We start from the raw sequence: 21,913 nt of genomic DNA on the forward strand, positions 1-21,913 counted from the left end.
CGGGTCCCATGCCACCGGCTGAGCGTGCCAGGGTGAGGTGCCGGTGCCAGCGCTGGACCCATGGGCTGTGATGCCACGTTTTCCTCTACTGCAAAGTGTTCTGTGAAAAACCAACCCAACAACAACCACCACCAAAAAAAAAAAAAAAAAAAAAGAGAAATATATCCAGCTAACACGAGCTTGAGCTTGCTATCTGTTGCTTTCTTTCGAGTGCCTTGCATTGGTCACAGCCGAGCTGAGCTTTGACCAGGGTGGGGGGGATTCCCCATGGCCACTCCAATACCCTGCCTCCAGCACTGGGCAGCTGGAGCTGCACTGCCAGAGGGAGAAAGGGCAGTTTGGGGGGGGGCTGTGGGGGGGCTGAGGGGTGGTTTGCAGGCATTGCCAGGCATAGGTTTACCCAGTCACTTGGGGAGGTGTTGCCATCGCAAAGCCACCTCTCCCCCCACGAAACAAGGGGCCCTGCCTCTCCGCAGGTAGAAAAGCCAAAATGATGCTGTGGCACTGCTGTGGTTATTAATGGCACACTGATTATGCTCATGTAGCTGGAAAGCTCCCCTACCCACCCCCATGGTGGCTTCTCTAGCTAGCCAAAAGCTCGGGCTTGCCAGCAGCAGGGATAAGGCCACCACCAAACAGGGAAAGGACCAAAATGGGTCTTGGTTGTCCCTTGCATGAAACTGTGGCAGGGGAAGGTCTGCACCTGGGCATTGCATGGGGTGCTGATGGATGCCACAATGAGGGAACCCCCCCACAGCCCCCGAGCTGTGCTCCTTCCCTCCCACCCATCAGGCACCGGGTACACAGTGCCATGGGAGTGGTGGCACCTGGGGAGGGCAGGCTCTGGTGCCACCCATGTAACACCTCAAAGCACCAAAACACATCACTTGTCATGTCCACGTATTTTGGAAAGGTATGGGGAGCAAAAAAAGTCCCTTCCCCACCTACAGCATGAATGATCGCAAAAAGAGCATCCGTTTGCTGTCCCCCCCACCATCCCCAGCCCCAGGCAGTGAGGAATGACTCTGCTCCTGGCAGGACAGGCACAGGGTAGACCCATGCTCACCAGCGCTGTAAGGGTCAGTCTGACCCAAACTCGCTGTCTGAGCCCCTCCCACATCCTTCCTATGAGTAAGGACCACATCATGGGGCAGACAGAGAACATCAGAAGTGTGCAAAGCCAGATGATGAACATTCCCCCCACCCAGGGCAGCAGCTGGGGGATGCAGCATTACTCACACCATACACATGTTCTCTCATCAGCACAGGAAAGCACAAGCTCACCTCCAAAAGGCCATTTACTAATGAGAAGTGAGGCCCAGATCCTGCCCACAACTGTTCATCCAAAGCACAAGAGTTAATAAGCTGTTTCTCCCCCTGGGGTGTTCTCACAGCACCTTGTAGGGGCATAAGGAACCAAGCTGAAGGGCCAGAGCCCATAAGATGACCTTGCAGACAGAGGGAATGTCAACTGGTACGTGTACAATTTCCCCACCATCTCATACAAGGAGGCTTTCAGAAGCCACAAACACACAGGCACTTCTAAGTGACCAGTGCAGGTATCCCCTAATGGGGTTTACACCACAGAAGTGCTTTTCAGTTTGTGTAGAGGACAGGGAAGGCACCGGCTAGCTGCACATCCAGGTAAGCTGTTCATGGCAGTGTCACCCTGCTCCTTCCATCTAGCATCTGAGCCCCCTCTGCTTAAGAGGCATGCACAAAGGAAGACCTGGAAAGCATCCTTACACCACTAGCCTCTCTGCAGGGCTTGTTTTGTTGTTGTTTTTTTCCCCCCCCAAAGAAAAATTCTGCTTTTGCAATCAGCAGAATGCAGGGTCAGCCTCAAAATTGCATCCCCCAAACAGCGATGAACTGAAGCTAAAGGGAAAGGATACTTAAAGCACTCAGCTACTGGGTCCTAGCGTTAATGAACAGCTAAAATCTTCCAAGCCCTCAGGGATCCAGGGAAGATTAAGCATCTCATGTAAGGACAAAACCCAACAGATTGCCTTTGTAATAGTTCTCTCTTTGGAGAATCTCCTCTGATTTTCTGATGGATTAAGCTAATCAGTTTGAAAGCAAAAACTGATGCAGCTGCTGACCTGCAACACAGATAAACCACCTTATCAGCTTTCCCAGGAGAGCAGATCTTCAGGCAAGGAGCAACACTGTGAAGGAGGCTGACCATACCCACAATGACAGAGGGGATGTCCCCAAAATCACCATCTTTCCCCACAGCTGAGGAGAGGAGATAGACCTCATTGCCAGTCAGGAATCACCTTACATTATGATAACTGCCATTACAGAAACAATCCAACATGGTTATTTATACAAGCATTTGAACATGTGGCCTCCAAACCAGCTATGGGCAATCTTTCCTCTGCAATGGTAAATGAAAGACTTGAAATCCTACTCCAGTTCTGGAGTATAACCTGAAGGACAAAAAACAAAAGGAAGGGGAAAACACCATGTTTAAAACTAATCTAGCTTGGTCTGACTGCAACAGAGTAAGAATTCACACAAGCTCTTCATTAGGCAGACATGTGGAGGCAGTACCTGCAGCAGAGGGGCAATAAGGCAGTAACATGTTCCACCAACACTACTGAACCTGGCAGGACACATGTCCGTAGCCCAGCACATCGGTGCTAGCATATTTTCTTCCACTTCCACAGCAGTACACTGCAATACTGTGTGGAGACAGCTGTATTAGCCTTAAACAGATTCTAGTACTGGACAGCCTGTGTTCACCAAGCTGCACACACAGGTTTTGTTTGTCCTACTGCAAAGTCTAGTGACTTACCCCAAAGAGAACTCTCCTACTTTGGTATTACTGGGATTGTGCTTGCTCATCTGGCTGCTGAATGACATCCTGATTGCCCCTTCGGGATTTTGTGACAATCGCTTAGAGGGTTTTGTGCTCTAATACTCATCCTGGCTAGAATCTCACAGATTGTAAGCGTGCTAAAAACCACACTGATACATCAAACTTTTTTCAATTAAAAAAAGTCATTCTATTTCATTACCAGGTAGAGTTTCATTCCAGTAAGGCTCTTTATATAAGTTACATTTATTTTAATAAAAAGAAATAAATACTTCTCTTTTCACATTAGATAACTCCCTGGAGACAGAAAAAATAACAAAAACAAACAACAAACAACAAACCAACCCCAACTACAGGGGCTTCACTATGGATTTGTTACAAATCAAAAGATGGTAAATGCTTTCTTTGTATGGTCATCACAAATCCAGTTTTAGGAATCAAGTAGATCATAGATGTTCCAGAAACAGAAGAAAACTCTCCTTGAGGAAACAGTAGCTAAGCACATTTGTCCTTGGGAAGATAAGTTCAGCAAACACAACTGTTACCACCACCACAAATGAGAGTCAGGCTCATCCGTAACGTGTCCATGTGTGCTGCGAGGTATGAGCATCCATCTCAATGACAGAGGTTCACAGCATTTGTTCTTAACCATTCCCTTGGATAGGTCACAGCAATCTTTCTGGCTTGCACTTAAGGTGCATTAGCTAATTTCAAAGAGAGTTACTGTCTCCAAAATTGGGGAGAAAAAAAACCAACAACTTAACCGCTACTTCAGAGCCTAAAGAGGAAAATTTGTGTGCCTGCTGCCTTTTCAGATAAGATATTAGAAAAGTAACTAAAATAAGAGTTAAGTAAGTCACACCAAGGTGATCACAGTGTTACTCCAATAGTGCATGTCTCAAAGCAGCTGCTGATGGATTATTTCCCACACCATCTTCTTGCGGAAGTAAGGCATGTGATTCTGAAAAGAAAAGAAAAATCCATTAAATACAAAGTCATGGCAGAAAGAGGCAGAAAATATGCATAAACACCCAGTTAATTCTTTAATATGAAGTTCCTTTTAAAAACCATCAACACTTGCCATTTGGGTACAACATAGGTTTCACCCACACAGGTCCTAAGAGGGTGACATGACAACCCAACAAAACCAGATTTACTTGACTACACAACAGCTTAAAAGCACTCTAAGAAAAGACCACCGCGTTGGAAAATAACCAGTGTCTTAACTGGTCAAAGGGTGAAACCCGTTTCTCCGAAAGGTACAAAGGCCAGATACCACAAACCCACTGGCTGCAGTAAGGAATCTCACTGATTCACCTAGGAAGCAGATACCAGACGTAAGGATGGAGAATACAGCTCTGCTCTGCTGAGGCCACTTTGAAGTTCCAACCCCAGCAACCATGCACCAAACACAGAGAGAGGTACAAAACATCAGCCCCTGTTCCAGACACAAGTAAAGGCTGCTGCGTAACCTCCCTGGCTCTTGCATCTGTGCAAAAAAATCTGGAGCTGCTCATAACCTTCACTCACCTGTGTAAAGGTTATCGGCTTGTCTCTGGAGATGTAATCCGCATATTTGCACATAAAAACGCCGCAGTCACTTCCATTCAATTGCTGAGGGATTTCCTAATGAACACAAAGAAGATGGAGAATTTTCCTCTATCTTACAAGCAATTTGGAAGTAGCCCACATTATCCATACCAACTATACACTAACCAGACACTCATCAACCTACTTGCCTAATCCATGCACTCCTGCACACAAGGAATACATCCAATTAACTGCACATCATCCCTCCCCTCTGCTTCCTTTACTTGGATGTTACAATCCAAATTCTTGGCAGGCTGATAAGGGATAGCAGCCTTCCTCCCTGCAAGGTGTCTTGAGGTTTGCACAGTGTTGTGTTTCTTAAATGGAGTCCTTAGATAGTGCTTTTTACTATGAACTTGTTGAGAAATACCAGCTCAACCTTTTGCTCTGTCACATGCCAGGATTTGTGCTCCAAACAAGAATAATTATCCCAAATCCAAACCTGATTTTTGAAGCCTACATTTTCTGACAACAGCTAAACAGATTCTTAAATTTGCTTGCGAAATGGGGGCAAAGCCAGATTCACCTTAATGTAGCAGACTAATTAAAAAAAGAAAATATTCAGCCAGCAAGGAGAGGCACTGCTTAAAGATTTCATCCCAGCATGGTTTCCTGGTCCACCTGCAGCCTGAGGTGGTACCGTAAGAACACGAGATGCTTATGGCCGTTCCCTAAAGGCTTGGACTTAATAGAAAGTGTTAAGTCCTTCGCGACAAGGAGTTATAGTTCACATTTCAAATCCAAGTAGTGCTCACATACATGTGACTCCATGCTGTGAAGAGTCCACTCCGAAAAAGTCAGGTCCAGATTTCTTTTTTCACAGCTTTCTTCTTGCAGGTATTGGCTGTTTAAAACAAAACAAAATCGCTCATCATCCTGTAATTTAGGCCAACCAAAAAAAAGCTGCTGAAGGATTACATGAAGAAGAATGTCAGGACAATAAAACGTCAGAGGATCCTCACAGAAGCTGCTTTAAGGCATTTGGAGGAAAAATCCAAATCTTAAGGTTACAAACACAGTGAGCTAGTGGTCAGGAATGAGACCAGCTGGTCAGGAACGAGACCAACAGTTCCAACAGAGACTTCCACAGAAGCGCAAGCTCATTGCTTAGTAGAGGCATCTGCTGTTAACTGGAGAGCACTGGACTAAAACAACACTTGGTTTGTCTCTGCGGGGCTGCTCTCTTGCTCTTGGTCTACAAAGCTGTTGGATTAAGGGGTTTTACTACTCCTGCATCAGCAGCAAAGACATCTAAGGATGCTGGCTTGTGCAACATGAAAAACTGTACCCGTTACATTTGAGATGTACGACAGGCCAGCTGATACATCTGGAAAAGCTTGCTACAAGTCATCTGTCTCGAATGAGAATGTCAGAAATACAAATAACACATAGTGACGACATGAGGGTAGCCTGCTGCAGTAAGCTGGAGGGAAATATGGTGGCTTTGTTTAAAACACTGAACAGAATAGAAGAGATACAAACTGAGAAGGAGCATGTTACGTAGCTCACTACAGTAGAAAGGATGAACGTTACACGTTGTGGGGGGAAAAGGTCTCAATACAAGAAAAGGATAAAAGAGCTAAGCAATAAAGAGTAAAACTATGTGTGGCTGATCACAAATAGAAGTGTATATACCCTAGGACACCAACATTACTGAGTTGCAATCTGGAAGTTCTTAAAGAAGAAGTTAAAAAGCTCTTGGAAGACTGTAATCCTTTCACAGTCAGGTTGGTATTTTTGAAACACTTCCCGAAATTCTTCCCTCTCATCAGTAGCCCAGTTTTACTGATTACTAACAAAGTCAGCACACGTATGCCATGAGGCTATCACGTATTTGACAGTGACGCTTTGTCTGTGCATAGTAGGAAGGTTGCAGAATCCAGGCATCCAAGAGCCTGGGTGGAGAGGACAATGTGAGACTAGATAAGTAGCCAATGTCACACAGCTCACAGCAAGCAAATCAAAAAGATTTCTGTTTTGTATTTACCAGAAACACGAAAACTTGTAGTTACATTACAGGGACAAAATCCAAAAATCTTCTCATAATTCACAACATAAAAGCATTGACTGAGCAGTTACTTACAACAAAGTTTCACAAATCTTGTTGCCTTTTTGTCCCATTGAGTCAAAGTATTTGATGGTCTTCTTTCTGATATCTATGACCTGTTATTAAAAGGTGACTGTTAGACAAAGCACAACCTTGTGCTGTACATACAGCAAAACCTAAATGACTTTTCTTGCTATTTTTTTCTCCCCATCCAATTGTAAATAAAAAGCCAGTTTGACTCACCACTAGTGCCCAGTGCACTCTCAGGTGAATGGGGACTAAGATGAGGTCCAGCTTGAAAAGATCCACAGCTCTGGTCCATCTTCTTACTGCTTTGTAGCCCCCAGAAATTAGTTTGGGATAAAAGAAAGTACTAAAAGCATGGACTGCTGGATATCCTTCCTTCTTATTTCTTTCCACTAGAAGATTCATGTAGAAATTAATGACCTGTCCCATAAAGAGTAAACCTGAGATGTAAAATAAGACACTAGCTTACCAAAAGAAAAATACAGCAATGTGTCTTTGCTGGCCACCCTTAAGTACACAGCTGAGAGAACTCCAGTCTCAGCTGTCAGCTTTTGTTCTGAGAGTTTTGCACTTGGTTTCTTCTGCAGTTTGATAAAAACACCTGCCACCCACTCCAATAACCTAGACTAATTCCTGGAAGCTGCATAATACAAGTAGCAAAGGAACTTCCAGAAACACTAGACCCTTAAGTACCTAAAATAAGAACTGTACAGATATTTCTAGGCTCTGCAGTGGGGGTCATCAAATAACTTTGAAAAGACTTCTGTACACAGTGAAGGGGTATTTTTAAATAAATACTGGATTAGAATACCACTGTGCTGCAGCTAGTTTTACCTCATCATTTAGCCAGCGAAGGTTCTTTAGTGTGTGGATGTCCTCACGAGTGACCTTTAGTTTGAAGGCACTGCTCATGATCTCATGTGGCTCACCTTTGCCAAATGCGGCAATGACCTCTCTCTCCATAGCCTGAAATGAACAATTAAATGGGGAAGGACTTGTGAAACAGAGTATTGAGCATGCTAAGCTGTGGGCAGCTTTCAACTGAAACAACGCCTGTAAACTAAGCTCAGGTGACAGAGCAACTGGCTTTGCAATTTTTTTTGCTAAGTTAGCAATAGCACCTTTTTGTTGGTTGGTTTGTTTCAGCATCCTAACTTTGAACTTTAGAGCCCAGGTTTGCTTCAATTTGTTTTCACAAAGGAAGCCGGTATAAAACACGTGGACTAGCAAACACACTAAAGCAGCTGAAAAATGAATGGAAGTACAGCAAACACCTTTCCCACATGATGCTGCAGCCCTCGCAATACCGAGGTTTAAGCCAACCATAGTAGGCATTCTCCATACCAAGGCAACTAACTCAGGAGCCTGAAAGAATCTGAAGGCAGGGGACTTCAAAGGGAACTGAAGTAACAGCGAAGGGGGAAACTGAGGCAGCTACACTGGAGTCAGGCAATCAGGAGTCCAGGTTGTGCATGCAACTGGTGGTAATATGGATGCTTCCATCTAAGTCTGCTTAAGGATTGCAAATAAGCCACTAGGCATGTTAGTATAAAATACTCTGAGCTGCAATAGCATTTCATTCTTGGTTGAATCTGGGCTAGCAAAATAAGAAAAACACTTGGTTTTCCTTGTACTGAGCGTCACTCTGCAGACTTTGTAAACTCTGGATTTACTAGCCCTTTCCAAGTCAATCCTCAATGGGCAAAAAAGGAGGTGCTCAATTAGATCAGCACGACTGCAACTCTGAAGAATAAAAGCAGCCAAAATTCATACAAGTAGAGGAACTTGAACTCCCACTCCCTGTTGAATAGCATAACTAAGTTAACTCCTGTGATCACTGTTACATGCAGTGCAACCATGCCCAGTGTGCATACATGACTCTGCGAGATCCTGAGGATGTACACAAGATGCTTAGGTTCCCCACAAGCAATGCAACATCGTGGATCAGCAAAAGCTTATTTTTCAGATTCTATCACTGTGGTAGGACAGGTTGAGAGGCAGAGCCAATACAACTGTATGAATCAGGTTAGCACTGCTCTGGGATACTGTTTGTTAAACCTGGAATAATTTTTGTCCTGGTCGCAGAAGCCCCACAAACCCTTAGGTTAGCACAACTAAAGGAGTGTGTGCAGCACAATAAATCCTTAAAATCAGCTTTATTGCTGACCCTTGCACTGTGAAGTCACAGCTGCAGACACTCGGTAACAAGTTAAATGCAAGTTCTTAAGATTTCAAACAGCCTTAAGAACCACCTATAATAAATAGAGTTCCCTGCAGCTGTTTCACAGCCTTCTGTTTTGTCTAACAGACTGTCAGCTATGGTACCTCTGTGAGCGGAGAAAGGTGTTCTACTGTTTTTTCCAAGCTTGGGATTTTCTTTTCTTCTACATCAAGGGCAGATGATTTTCTGGACAGAACAGGTGCCAGATGTAATTGCCATAACACATTTTCTGAGGTTTCAGCTCCATGCTGTCTCTGTTGGACAAAAGGACATTAAGCTAGCAAGCAAGCGCAGGTTTGTTTGCTAGGGGATAGTGCAGAAAATCTTGCTCATGTATACCACTGGAAGGGGTTTTGTACACACATCCAACCAGCAAACTCCAATTTTGCTGTTACTTTTTATTGATGACTGCATTCCGACTGTGCACTCATCTAGTGCTGCACTCAAAATTAAACAGAGGCAAGAGAGGCAGAAAGTTAGTTTGGCTTGGACCAGCATTAAGAACCCCAGCAAAGCCTCCACACACAGGCATCAAGCTGACATTGAGATTAATATTTCTGATTTCCATGATTAAAATTTTTTTATCTCAATCCTGACCAGAGATGAAAGTCAAAGAGATGTACTACCCATCTCACAAAACAAGACAAGACTAAAGACACTGCAGTCCAGCTTTGCAGGTCAACTAAGTCTGTGTGCTAGATTTTGAAGCTATACCGAACACATTAAAGGGGAAGAATAAAAATAGTATAGTGTAGTGTGCTCGTAATAGTCCAGAAGCAAAACTGATGGCAGTGGGAAACCCTTTGTGACAGCACTACTCATCAAATAATGCTCCCGCTTTCCCTGGGAAAAACAAGTGGGACAAAAACATTACTTACTCAACAATATACATAAGTGAAGAGTGCAAAAATTTCTCATCACAAACAGCTGTATTTTCCTAAAAAATGAAATAATGAACAACAGAAGCTTACCCCTGCAATGGCTTGTTTCACTGGTCTTCCCTGTTCATGAGAGTTTTCCGCTGGTGTGTAGTACCTGCACAGAAAGGGAGAAAAAGAGAGAGAGAAGTGAGCTGTATATCCATACTGTCCCCTGTAATTCTCAAGAATTCACCTTCTGGATAAGAAAAGCTTTTTCAAGGCTGATTCTGACTAGAGCCTCAGTTGCACACATGAACATGTGACAACGTTGTCTCAGCTTCCAGCACCATTCTTTTGTAGCAGCAAGACTGGGATAGAATGAAGCGCTGGGAGCTTTGCAAACTTTCTTCAATCTACATGTGAGAGACTCCTTTCGTTTCTCTTTATCAGTCTCATTATTTGGAAAACAGGGAAGCAACCAGCACTTCCTCTATCAAGTGCTTTGTGAGCTACTGGTGATAAAATACTGCATGCTAGGTGTTATACTGCAAGGTAGAACATGAACGTCTGCAACTATACTTGCATCCAAATATAGTTAGCTTACGGAAACTAAGACCAGCACATTGAATTAAAAATGGGACAGCTACAGGATGTTTACTTGCCTTTTATAGGCTAGTCAAGAGAGTGACTATCCCCATTTGGAGAGGATTATCATTAAAACCACGCAGACTCTGAAGAGCAAACAAATACACAGACATTAAAGTTGTCCATATATATGTCCCTTCTTCAAAAACAAGAATTTGCATTGTCACCAAAGATCCCTTTTTCAGGAGGCAGACCTACAACAGACTCCTATGGTATCCTACACTCATTGTGCTTTAAAGACTTTCAGTCCAGCATGATAAGAGTAGGTATCACAGGCCTTGTCAAATGACTTCAGTTAGTAGCTAAATCTGCAAAAAAAGGCAAGAAAACGTTCGTTCCTTTTACTTGAACCCATCATACTCCATCAGTTATTTTATTTCCTTCTCTCCCCTCCAGATTAGGAGAACCAGTGACAATTTAAGTCCAGGAACAATGCTGCACAGTTAAATATAGCACTAGTGTTTAAAGCAGGGAGAAGAATAGGGACAGAATTAGCTAAAAAACAGGACTGCCACAACTGAATCTCCCTCTGCTCCTATCTACACTTTCTCCTCTCTCATTTAAGGGCAGGTCACTGCAGAAAGACACGTACTTGAAACTGCCATATGAAATCTCTCCCTGTAGCTGCACTTATTGCAACCAAAACCCCATTTCCCATTTGAACTTATGGTGCTGCCAACTCAGACAGCCAGTACAAATGAGTCCACTGGCCTCTCAAACAGGCAGACAACCCAACTGCATGCTTCCCTTTTGGTCTCATATTCAAACCCAAGGCATCCTGTAAGTCACAAAAACTGCCTCAGTCCCACCAGGCTTTACAAGCTCTCTCAACCTTATGCTTAGGATCCTAGTTTCAAATTGAAAGAAATTAAATGTCAGCTCATTAATGCTTTGGCAGAAAGAGACTCACAAGCAAAAATGGATTCTGCAAATCCAAGGACAACTTGGTACGGCCACCACTCTCATCCTCACTGGCTTTCTTCCCACAACAAAGGACCCAGAAAACACCACACCAGCCCAACCCTGTTTGTCAGACAGCATGACTTTAGCATGGGAGCTGTATTTGAGATGCAACTGGCTTGAGAGCAATTCCAGACCCACAAGCTAGCTACTCCTCTTCCACAGCACTGAGATGATAAATGTGATTTGTCTTCTGGACACTACTGGAGGCTGGAAGACACATGCACACAGAGCCAAAAGAAACAAGAACAATGATTAAAAAGAGACTCTACCTGATCGTGTCACTTCTCTGAGGCCACTGTGGGCTGCGAACGTCTGCACATTTGATATCTGCACAGAAAAGCAGTAATATGAAAACAATAAGTCAACTTTCGATTACTATCAGATGTATATAGCTCTCGGTTTCTGGGTGATAAATTAAAAAAACCTTTTAATGATGACTGTATGGTTAGGCAGTTCGAACTCTGGCAAACAGTTTGACTATCACGTGCAAGCATATGAGAGCTGAAGCAGGGCATTTATTAGATTTTAAATCCTAGATTGCACACTTGACTCAGTGTGTGATTCTTGCAAACCAGATGCTTCTCCAGGCTCAGAAGAATAGCTTGTCATTTTCCACAACAAAACAAGTTTTCCCCAAATTCTAACACTTGCGCAGAAATAATTTCAAAACCCATATGATACCATAATAAAAATCAAATATGTAAAAGGAAGTATTGATGAAAAATTATTTAAGTAATGAACTGGGAAAAAAAAAAAAGGACTGGGACAATATTAAACGTATACCCATGAACACATGGTATTATAACACACTGCTGCTACAAAAGAAAATAGCTTGTGAGCAAACCAGTTTAGCCCACTCTGCAGAAGACAAGTAAGGTCACCTTCAGTAGTTATGTATCTTCAACTTGCTAAAGATGGTCTACAAAAGAACCTAACTTGATATCAACAGTGGTACTGTGCAGTTAGCTTACTTGGTTTTGAAGCTCTGCTATCATAGAAATAGTCATGTATAGCACTAAAAAGGGATTTAAGAGTAACACATAACTGCAACTCTGAGTTAAGTAACTAGCACCTAAGGGTGTGCAGTAATGTATCACCCCCCCCAGTACCAACAGCCAGATACTAGGACATTCTCCTGTACAGTGGAGTTACTTCTGTGGCTACAAACATCACTGGTACAGTAATGTCTCTCAAGTACAATTTTTCACTTCAACAAAAATCTTGACAAAGCCATTTTAGCCAATAACTAATTATGGTTTGCGGGGCCTGGGGGGGGTGGTAGTGTTCCTCCCTCTTTATTTTTCCCCTTTCTTTCCAGAGACAGCTCATTTCATTCTAACAGCTGACATGAGCTATACTAGCATAAACATGCTGGCTGATTTGGATTTCCTTATAGACAGACACAGATTAATGATATGCTAGCACTGACAAATCTTTTTAGCATAATCTATACCTTCGAGACTTAAGCAAATGCCCTATTTTGATTTGAAGTCTACCTACAAAGTAGAACAGATATGAATCATGGAAATACTCACTGGTCCTTAGTGTCATATATGGATAGACATCTCCTCCATAGTTTTGATCTTCCAGGTGACTCACAGTCATCACTGGTTCCTTGGAGTAGGCTTGAACACTTTGGTGCAGCAAAAAACACCAGAGAAGCATCACAGTTTTTATATGTATGGTATTTGTTAACAGTGTGTACCAATTTATTAGAAATGATACAGTTTATTCGTACACAACTGTCTACATTAGAGTTAGAAGTCATAGTTAAAGCAATAGAAATATGTAAGGTAAAATTGGGCCATTTAATCCCTTAATAGGAACATCCTGTCTCCTCCACTGGTTTCATGACAAAACACAAAGGTCATTTGCATGAGGAGGCAGTTTACATTCAGAAGCTTGGCTACTTTCAACTCGGACATACTGAAGATACAGGAGTCAAATTTTCTGTCTCCATAATTTCAGAAGAGACTAATCAACCATGAAATATGATTCCTTTACCCTTTCACCAGCAAATCAGTGGCTTCTTTGGTTTTAGTTTAAAAAGAAAAAAAACCCCAACATTCTTTGCACATCCAACAACTATCTGGATTAACCTGAGGAAGCCATTTTGTTTTATGGGACAAGACAGCACTCATTACAACCACCCCTGATCAATTCTTTTCAATCTATTTATTAAAGATTATGCTGACACTGAGAATACAATGTCCACAACATACATACTTCTGGGACGTTTTACTTCAGACCTGCTCTACCCTGATGTCAGGGACTACAAGCTCATAAGCAGTTGGAGTGCATTAGACACATTCTACAGGAACACTCTCTGGTTTAACTTCATCTAAAAGGAATCTGTTTCACATGCTCCAGGTCTGCTCTGAGATACGAGCCAAACCACAATAATCAATGACTGAGATTAGATGCTGAAAGCAGAGTCTTGACCCACCCTAAAATGCTATTGCCAGTGCACCTAAAATTACATGAGACACTGTTTTCCATATAATTTTCATGCACCAGAACATTTAAACATGAAATGCTGTTCTGAAGTCATGTCCACATGTCTTCTAGCTGTGAACCACCGGGCAGAGTTTGGGATCTTGCAAAGCCTTGGTAACAACCCATGTTTCACAGTATTTAAAGGAAACTGCAAGAAAGCATGGCATTTTCTACCATCTTACTGTGTATAAAGGCATGCTGGAAGTTCAGCACCACCTTGGCACCAGAATTTGGCCCCTTCTGCACAGCTCTGAAGTGTAATTATTCCACTAAGATGATAGCTTCTATTACTTTTCTGTTTTTTTTTACTTGTGTTGTTAACTTCATGCAATCTCTTGACACTGTTATAAGATATCAAATTACTCACCGCTGGTAATACATGAATCAGAATTACACACAAGTTCCCTTTTGCATGTTGCTTTAGGAACTGGAATTCTACACACGACTGGGATTTTGTCAACTTAGTGTACCACAAAGAGAGAATTTCCTACAATTTGTGCAAGGAGGACTGGGGGAGGTGGAAAGGAACAGAGAAAATTCTGGCATTCCCTGTGTTTACCTAAAGTTTCACATTCTCAGATAAAACAGGATTCCTGACCAAGGAAAAGCTCATCAGTTGCAAACAAGAGGAAGATAAATTCTTTTTAATGGCGCTACAGAATAACCAGTGCTGTGGATTTTTATACTAGAAGTTATACTGCCAGCACTAGAACTAGACACTACCTTTCTTAACACAGAGACAAGAAAGGAGTATCAGAAAGAGAAACACATCCATATCAACAAAGGAATCTTCGTCTTTAGAATATACATTCAGAGAATATTCAAGCTTCATTGCAGCGAGCTGAAGGGGGCTGTTGGCCTTTTAAAAATTAGTTTGACACAACCCCTGGGACACTGTCCAGAACCCTGAGGGTAGGAAAGATTAATTCCCCTCCACTTCCATGTACAACAGCTACAAAGTTACCACCAAAAACTTAATGGTTATTTTTCCTATAATTACCTGACAAAGCTTGTTAGCTGTGGATTAGGGCAGTTTCTAGGATATTTTTCCTTTACCAGTTGCAAGAGCTGTTTGTATTTCTCCTTTTCTCCTCGCTGAACATCCTAACAGAATGGAGGGAAAAAACAAACAGATTAGAAGCACTGCATATGAAGCAAATGTTTGTAATCTGGATATAGTGCAGACTGTGCAGGCTGTTCCCAAAATACTGGCATATTATTCCAGCTTACTTTAGCAGGAATTCCCACACCTTCATTTTGTGTTAGCCCTGCTCTAGGAACTTGTGTCCCACTATAAACCTCAAAATTCCTTCTGCAATTATTTCCTGAAATGGGGGCCTCTTCTCTTCAGCTGTGGTCAGCACCTCTTGCATAATAATTCAGGCTAATACACATTCCTGTCAATATACATAATGATTGGGTGCTATCAGTCCCCAGGGTATCTTAATCATATTCCACAGCTTGCCATGGCCTGCTTCTCCAGTAGTTCGGTGTAGGTCCTTCTCCCATGTAAGCTAGATTTACCAGGAATTTTCCAATAGTTGCTTCAGATATTGGAAGGAAAGGGCAGGGAAAGACTTCCCAGACAGTCTTGTAAGAAAGGGTTATCAGCAACTGAGTGGGGGTTTTGCCTACATTATCCTTTTAAAGTTCCTACCTAAAGATCACAGTTGAGCTAGGTGAAGGACAAAACAGTGAAACAACTCTGCAACAAATATACACTTAGTGACAAGGCAATACAGCTCCACTTACAAGTGAAACTGGCTGGAGGGTCCTCCCCCAGTACAACATTTCCATGAAAATGGTTTAAAATTCCATCTTTTGGCAGCAAAGCACTGCTCTGTTCCAAGACCTGATGCATGTAAAGGCAAATAAAATGCTATACACTGATTTTCTAGAAGCATTCCTTCAACTTCATTAACTACACCCACTGTGCTGTTACAAACTGCCACTTCAGCATTTACATACAGTTTTGTTATAACTGCTAAGTTGTTTCATTTCAAAAGACACTCTTCTCACCCAGCATACCTCTTCAGCAGTACAGAAAAGCCTCCCCATTTTGCTGACTTCTGAAGTCGTGGGTTCTGGCACAGTGCGCTCCTTAATGGGTGGCCTCAGTGTTAAGATGCCATCTGGAGCAGCTTTGATGTGGTGTTTGCCATTCCTGCTTGTGCTAAAAACATCAACAGCAAGAGAAATAGTATCAAGAGAACATTCAAATATGCACCTGCCGACTCAAGCTCCACCACCGTTTTGTAAAGCATGTATGATGATGATGATGGAGACAGACACAAAATGTTTATGACTTTCAGGTGAAGACCTGCTGTCTTCACCTGGGTAATGGGAAAGTACAGAGAAATAAAAGTGAAGATCAGAACAACTGCCTTGAATATACACTGTTGTTTGATCTGCACATCACAACTGCACTCAGAGGCACATGTTATATCCACAGCAGTCCAAGCCCTGAGTCAATACAGAAGACTAAAAAACCATGCAGGTGTGTTATTCATGCCATCCAACCATCAGCTCTTCTAAAAGCTAGTGCACTGGCACCAAAGTGTAGCTTCTGCTTTCCTCAAAGTATCATCCTGGCAGAGACCTCCGGAGATCATCTGGTCCAAACCCCTGTTCAAGCAGGGTCACCCACAGCAGGTTGCCCAGGACTGTGTCTGGTCAGGTTTTCAAACATCTCCAAGGACAGAGACTCCACAACCTCTCTAGGTGACCTGTGCCAGTATCTGACCACCCTCAGAGTAAAAAAAAAAAAACAAACCAAAACCAGTGTTTGCTGATGTTCAGATGGAATTTTCTGGTTTTTAATTTGTGCCCATTGCCTCTTGTCCTGCCAGTGGGCAGCACAGAGAAGAGGCTGGCTCCCTCCTCTTCATTCCCTCCCTTCAGATGTTTATACACATTGAAGAGATCCCCCTGAGCCTTCTCTTCTCCAGGCTGAACAGTCCCAGCTATCTCAGCCTCTCTTTGTATGAAAGATGCTTCACTCCCTTAATCATCTTAATGGCTCTTCACTGGACTCACTCCAGTAAGTCCACATCTTCCCTGTATGGGGAGCCCAGCACTGGACGCAGCACTCCAAAGGTGACCTCAGTAGAAAGGAAGGATGACATCCTCCCTCGACCAGCTGACAACACTATTCCTAACGCAGTCCAGGATGCTCTTGGCCTTTGCCACAAGGATGTATCACTGGTTCATGGTCAGCTTGTTGTCCATCAGGACCTCATTCTCCGCAGAGCTGCTTTCCAGCTGGTCAGCCCCCAGCACATACAGCTGCATGAGTTGTTCCTCCCCACATGCAGGGCTTTGCATTTCTGCTTGTTGAACTTCATGAGCTCTCTGTCCAGCTCTCCAGCCTGTCCAGGTCCCTCTGGATGGCAGCACACCCATCAGGGGCATCAGCTGCTCCTCCCAGTTTTGTATCACCTGTGAACTTGCTGAAGGTGCACTCTGTCCCATCGTCCAGGTAATTCATAAAGATGTTAAACAGTGTTGGCCCCAGTACTGGTCCCTGGGGTACACCAGTAGTGACTGGCCTCCAACTGAACTTTGTAACTTTGTCACCACAGTACCTCCAAGCTGTGGTAGACACAAGACTACCAATCTAATTTTGACACTGGAAGACAAATAGTAGCATCAAATCACATCATGACCCATTCACTCCTCCTTCCAGCTATTTCTGACTCTGAGGTAAGTGTACAAACAGTGCCCCAGCATCCCTTAAACAATAATTCAAAACAAATGCAATGTAAAGGCTAGTCCTTTTATCAAATCAGGAAGTATTTTATGCCAAACATTGTGGAGGTTTTTTTGAGAGAAGGTTGTTGGGTTTTTTTGGTTTTGTTATTTTAAAATAACATTTATTTTTTTCCTGTCAAATTAACAGGACCTTTTCACAAGCATTCCTGGTCTCAGCCTCTTCTCAAGTTCAACACTGCCTCCTACCACAGACTTTTAATCTTTATCTAATCTCCTGTGTCTATGAAGTATCTGAATTTAAAGAAAAAGTTTAAAGTTGGTTGGAAGAAAAAAAAAAAATGAAAACAACTGGAGAGCTCCCTTAGTATAGCAGCCTGGAGGAGTTCCAGAACACCTTCAAAAATATTGCTATGTGGACACAAATACAAATGTTAGGCAACACAGAGGACGTTCAAGCATGAAAGTGAAAGACAGCAAACGGTTCAGAGAAGCAGTCAAAGAAAACAGAAGGATTTTTACCTCAGACATGGAACTGTCTTATGAGAAAGGGACAGTGTTTCCTTATTCAAGCAAGTATTGGTTCCACAAGGCATTTGATCTACGAGAGAAGAGCACAAGCCATCAGTAACTATAAAAGGAAACTGAAGAGTTTTATGAATTTACAGTAAAGAGCTTCACCAAAGACAAAATATTGTCATTTTTTCTCTTACATCATAATATTATTTGTGTTATGTTACTTTAGGATATTTTCAGATTTTTATGTTGGCAACTATAGAAAGTTGTGCGCACAAGGTACTGCCAGCCTAAACCTGAAACAGAAAAGGGTTATCAGCATCTATTACCTAAAATTAGCATTTAAAACAATTCACTTTGGGCAAGCTAACAACGGACATATCAGAACTGAATGACTGCATCCAAGGCAGCTCTTGTACTGAGATGACAAGATGAACACCTGGCCCCAATCCAGAAGCAATGCCAGGATGCAGGGAAGAAACAGAGTTCACACTCGAGTATTCCTAGATGCTACCTAGATATTGTGCCTGCAATAATCCATACATAAGCCTAGGGGTAGAGTTGCACAGTACACAAGGTAGGGTGAAAAAGAAATGAGTTATTAACTTGATGTCAGCCTTACCAATTTGTAGCATTTCTGCTTCTAGCGCAGAACCTGTTGGTCTTTTAGCTGAAGGGTCAGAAGAAGTTGACTGAGTCTTAAATAAAAAGAAAAAAAGCACTCTGAGTATAACCTGAATGTGAATCCAAGCAAACAAACTTCCTGAAATGTAGTCAGCTCTGTTATGACTTGGGGACCATGATTTGCTGGTTCAGACTGCAGCAGAATGCAAATCTTTGCAGGATCTCTGACAAGTACACTTTAATTTTTTAATACATGCTCTCATAAGTGCAGTGATTGAAACAATACAAGCTTATCACTGAGTTCTCCTCAGTCAGCTCCTAAAGTGCAATAGGCTAGCCCTTGAAAAATATATTTTGTACAAATAAGAGTTAATGACTCTATCAGGAACAAATAATAGAGCACGACAGTTTCTTATTCCTCTTATCCTATGGGGCAATAAGAAAAATAACACTATACCTTTAAACCAAACTAGGGAGTCAAGCAGTTCGTGACTCATTTTTAGAGCTAAAGTCTTCCAGGAATCCTCTCCTGGACTGGTGCATAACAAACCTAGCAGAAGAGGTTTATTCAGACAAACCATGCAGTTCTTGTACTGCAATGTGTTTTGATTCCTTAACTACAAGCCTGAGAAAGAGTAACAGTTTGCAAACACACTAAAACTATAAACTTGAATAATTATGAAGTATCTGGAAGACAACAAACATTTAGCCCCTTCTTCAGCTGCAAGTGCTAGAGCAGAATACGCTAAATCAAGTAAGGCAAACCCAGCACAGAAGAACTGCCTGATATAAATGGAAAAGAACCACCTACTGCTGTACAGGCTCAGAGCAGGCCCAACTTCAAGATGCATTAGGGAGAGCCACTTCCTCTTTCATCTTGCACAGATTCTACCTACTTTCAAAATCCTTGCTAACCTCTTCTGCAGACTCTGTAATTGGAGCGGCATGGCTGACTGAAGCCTTCTGGTGTTTACTTTTTTCCTTGGTTGGCACCTTCACCGCAGCAGAAACTTCTTCAACTTTCTCCTTACGCCCAGAGATGGCGTAATCTAAAGAAGAAAGACAGGCCATATAAGAACATGATTTAAAAGGGGATTAGGATTTCTATTTGCATTAAAGCCCATCTCCTTAATCCCACCTAAAGCAGTGTAACTCACTTCAAGTTACACACCCTTCTGCCAACAGCAGTTGGTGGTGATTTTTGTATTAATTGGCTCACTGAGCAGTCCTTCAGAGCTAGAGCTCAAAGACTAACCCATGAGTCTGCCAGCCAGATCTGCAAAAACACCCTGCTTTTGGGAATATTCTCTGTTTCTGGAGAAACAGCACAGAGTACAATTTACCCGCCTCATCCCCTCTGCATGTGCATGTACGCTTGCAGTTTATTATGTGTCACTCTTGTCTAGTTGAGAGAAGCTGTTTGCTGAGGTCTAGAAACCAAAGCTACCCAAGCCTGCTCTTTTCAGTATTAAAGAAGCAGACATGCAGCCCCTCAGACAGTATTTCCAAACATCAAGCCAGGGCTGTCTGATAAGGGGCTGTGTTAGAGATTAAATCATATTAGACAACAGCATTTGTTTGAAGAAAAGAAAATGACATTTTAGCAGACAAGGGCATAGATGGTACCACATTTTTAGAAGCTGATTTGGCCTACTTACAAAGACGTGGGAATTGTTCCTACCAAGAGTTGGTGATGTTACTAAGAGGAGGAGGGGATCAAGATATCAATTTGATGTGTTTTTCAGTTGGTTTATGCTCTTAAGCCTGAAAAGCACACTAACAGTTCAGCAGCCCCTACCATTAAGGGACAGCCAAGCAGTAACTAGGAAGCTCCACATTTCCCTGCAGAACTTGTGCTAGAAAGTGTCATACAGCCTAAAGAGCATCATTTCTCCCTCCTTATCAGTAAAGGGGAAATGTCCATCTCAAATCATGACCAGTGCAGCTGGCACCCAGAGGCACAAACATGGCTGCAGGCAGCTGCATAATTTTAACCTTAAACACTTTCTGGAGGGGTAAGCAGAGAGAGCCTCACCAAAGAGAGCACTTCTCTACCCCTGCTGTTCTCTCCTATGCCTAGCCTCTGCTGCATCTCTATCCTTCCTCTATCTTTTCAAAATGCACATGCCAAAATTTTCAGATTCAGACTAAACCAACTCTTCTGTTTTCAATCCAGCTTCCCCTCCCCAGAAACCCACTAGCTCACATCTTTCTCTGCCTGCCATCATAAAGTTACCTTCTTTCACATCTCAGATTCTAAGTGATTTCTCCTAAGACATACAGGTATTTTGAACTGACAGAGGTACTTTGCAAATACAGATAGCAGGGAGCACACAGCTTTGATTTAAAGTACTCTTTCTGCTGACATTCATGGGCTCAGCACCAGAGAGACCTGGGATATTTCCCGCTGGCAGTAAAAGTATTGTGCCCTGCCACAGTCAACACAGATAACATCACATAGAGGGCAAGGCCTTTTGATACACCCTCAGGCCACTGGCTACACAGATGGCCACAAGGAAAGAATGGCTTGAGAAGCCAGTTTCAGTAACAACGCTGAAGTACAAAAGCCAGAGTTTCCTAAGGTACATGAAACCTACAAAAATCAGGCATATTAAATACTTCTGTAACAGGCAATACCTTTTTTTTGCTTTTTTGTTTGAGCCTGGTCAGGATCTTCCACAGATGGACGAATGCTGAGGAAAGAACACACAGAACAGTGTTTTGCAACCACAGGTAAGCTTCTAACAGTCTGACTTCCCTTCACAGGGCCCAAACTTTCAAAGTTAGTTTTCATATCCTGAGGGTCTTCCCCTTCCAGGCACCCCTGGGATGATCTCAGACACCACCACCCCTGCCCTCCCCCCCCAACTGCCACTGCTGAACATCTCTCATCGACACTCCCCACCTCGCCTGGTAAACGGACCACTCACAGAAAGCTAATTATCCCACTAAAGCATGTTAGGCCTCTTTTTCTCATTCTGTTAATGCTTCCTAATGTTTTATGTTTGTTCCTATCACCAAAAAATTACTTAAGTTAATACGTAGTCTTCCTCTTTCCTCAAGGAAAGAAGCATACCAGAGATTACTAAGCCATCTAAGTTTGTAAGTCCTACACTGAATTGCAAAGAAGTCTAAGTAGGACAGGAAATAAAAGGTGGGAAAGCAACTCATGCATACACCCACTTAAATAACTTACTGCTACATCAGTGCTTGTGAACTAGTTCTTGAAATAATTCTTAGCTGCGCCCTTTCTTACAAAGCACAAGTCCATTACATCAGTAAGCGTAACTATTATATCAGTTGATACAATAATAAAGTCTAGCAAATTTTTTACTTTGGCAGAGTGCAAAGGTGTTCTTCATTGTTTTGTTGTTCGTTTGTTTGTTTTTTCCTAT

At 42.6% G+C, this 21,913-nt stretch overlaps 1 protein-coding gene across 1 annotated transcript; it reads right to left on the reverse strand.

The window, feature by feature from the left end:
* Positions 1-3,385: 3,385 nt before the first annotated feature.
* On the reverse strand, positions 3,386-21,312 carry SENP2 (SUMO1/sentrin/SMT3 specific peptidase 2). The gene is made up of 16 exons (XM_010561190.1): positions 21,156-21,312; positions 19,434-19,567; positions 18,517-18,592; positions 17,901-17,979; positions 15,699-15,843; positions 14,671-14,774; positions 12,710-12,807; positions 11,444-11,501; positions 9,678-9,741; positions 8,811-8,960; positions 7,320-7,451; positions 6,702-6,905; positions 6,495-6,574; positions 5,171-5,255; positions 4,352-4,447; positions 3,386-3,782 (listed from the first exon to the last, which is right to left on the reverse strand). Exons 1-16 carry the CDS (start codon positions 21,310-21,312, stop codon positions 3,720-3,722), a joined length of 1,725 nt encoding a protein of 574 aa, XP_010559492.1. The 3' UTR covers positions 3,386-3,719.
* Between the last annotated feature and the right edge of the window lie 601 nt (positions 21,313-21,913).

Source organism: Haliaeetus leucocephalus, unplaced genomic scaffold, assembly GCF_000737465.1.
Source record: "Haliaeetus leucocephalus isolate CR32 unplaced genomic scaffold, Haliaeetus_leucocephalus-4.0 Scaffold143, whole genome shotgun sequence".
Classification (NCBI taxonomy): Eukaryota; Metazoa; Chordata; class Aves; order Accipitriformes; family Accipitridae; genus Haliaeetus; species Haliaeetus leucocephalus.

Bases quoted from the DNA above. Each gene is read 5' to 3' on its own strand.
- SENP2 (XM_010561190.1), bottom strand. From the start codon at position 21,312: ATGAAAACTAACTTTGAAAGTTTGGGCCCTGTGAAGGGAAGTCAGACT. The intron at 12,808-14,670 runs GTAATTATAGGA...GCTGCACCAAAG, and splicing joins CAGCTAACAAGCTTTGTCAG to TGTTCAAGCCTACTCCAAGG. The intron at 9,742-11,443 runs GTAGAGTCTCTT...CTTTCTGTGCAG, and splicing joins CAGAGAAGTGACACGATCAG to GTACTACACACCAGCGGAAA.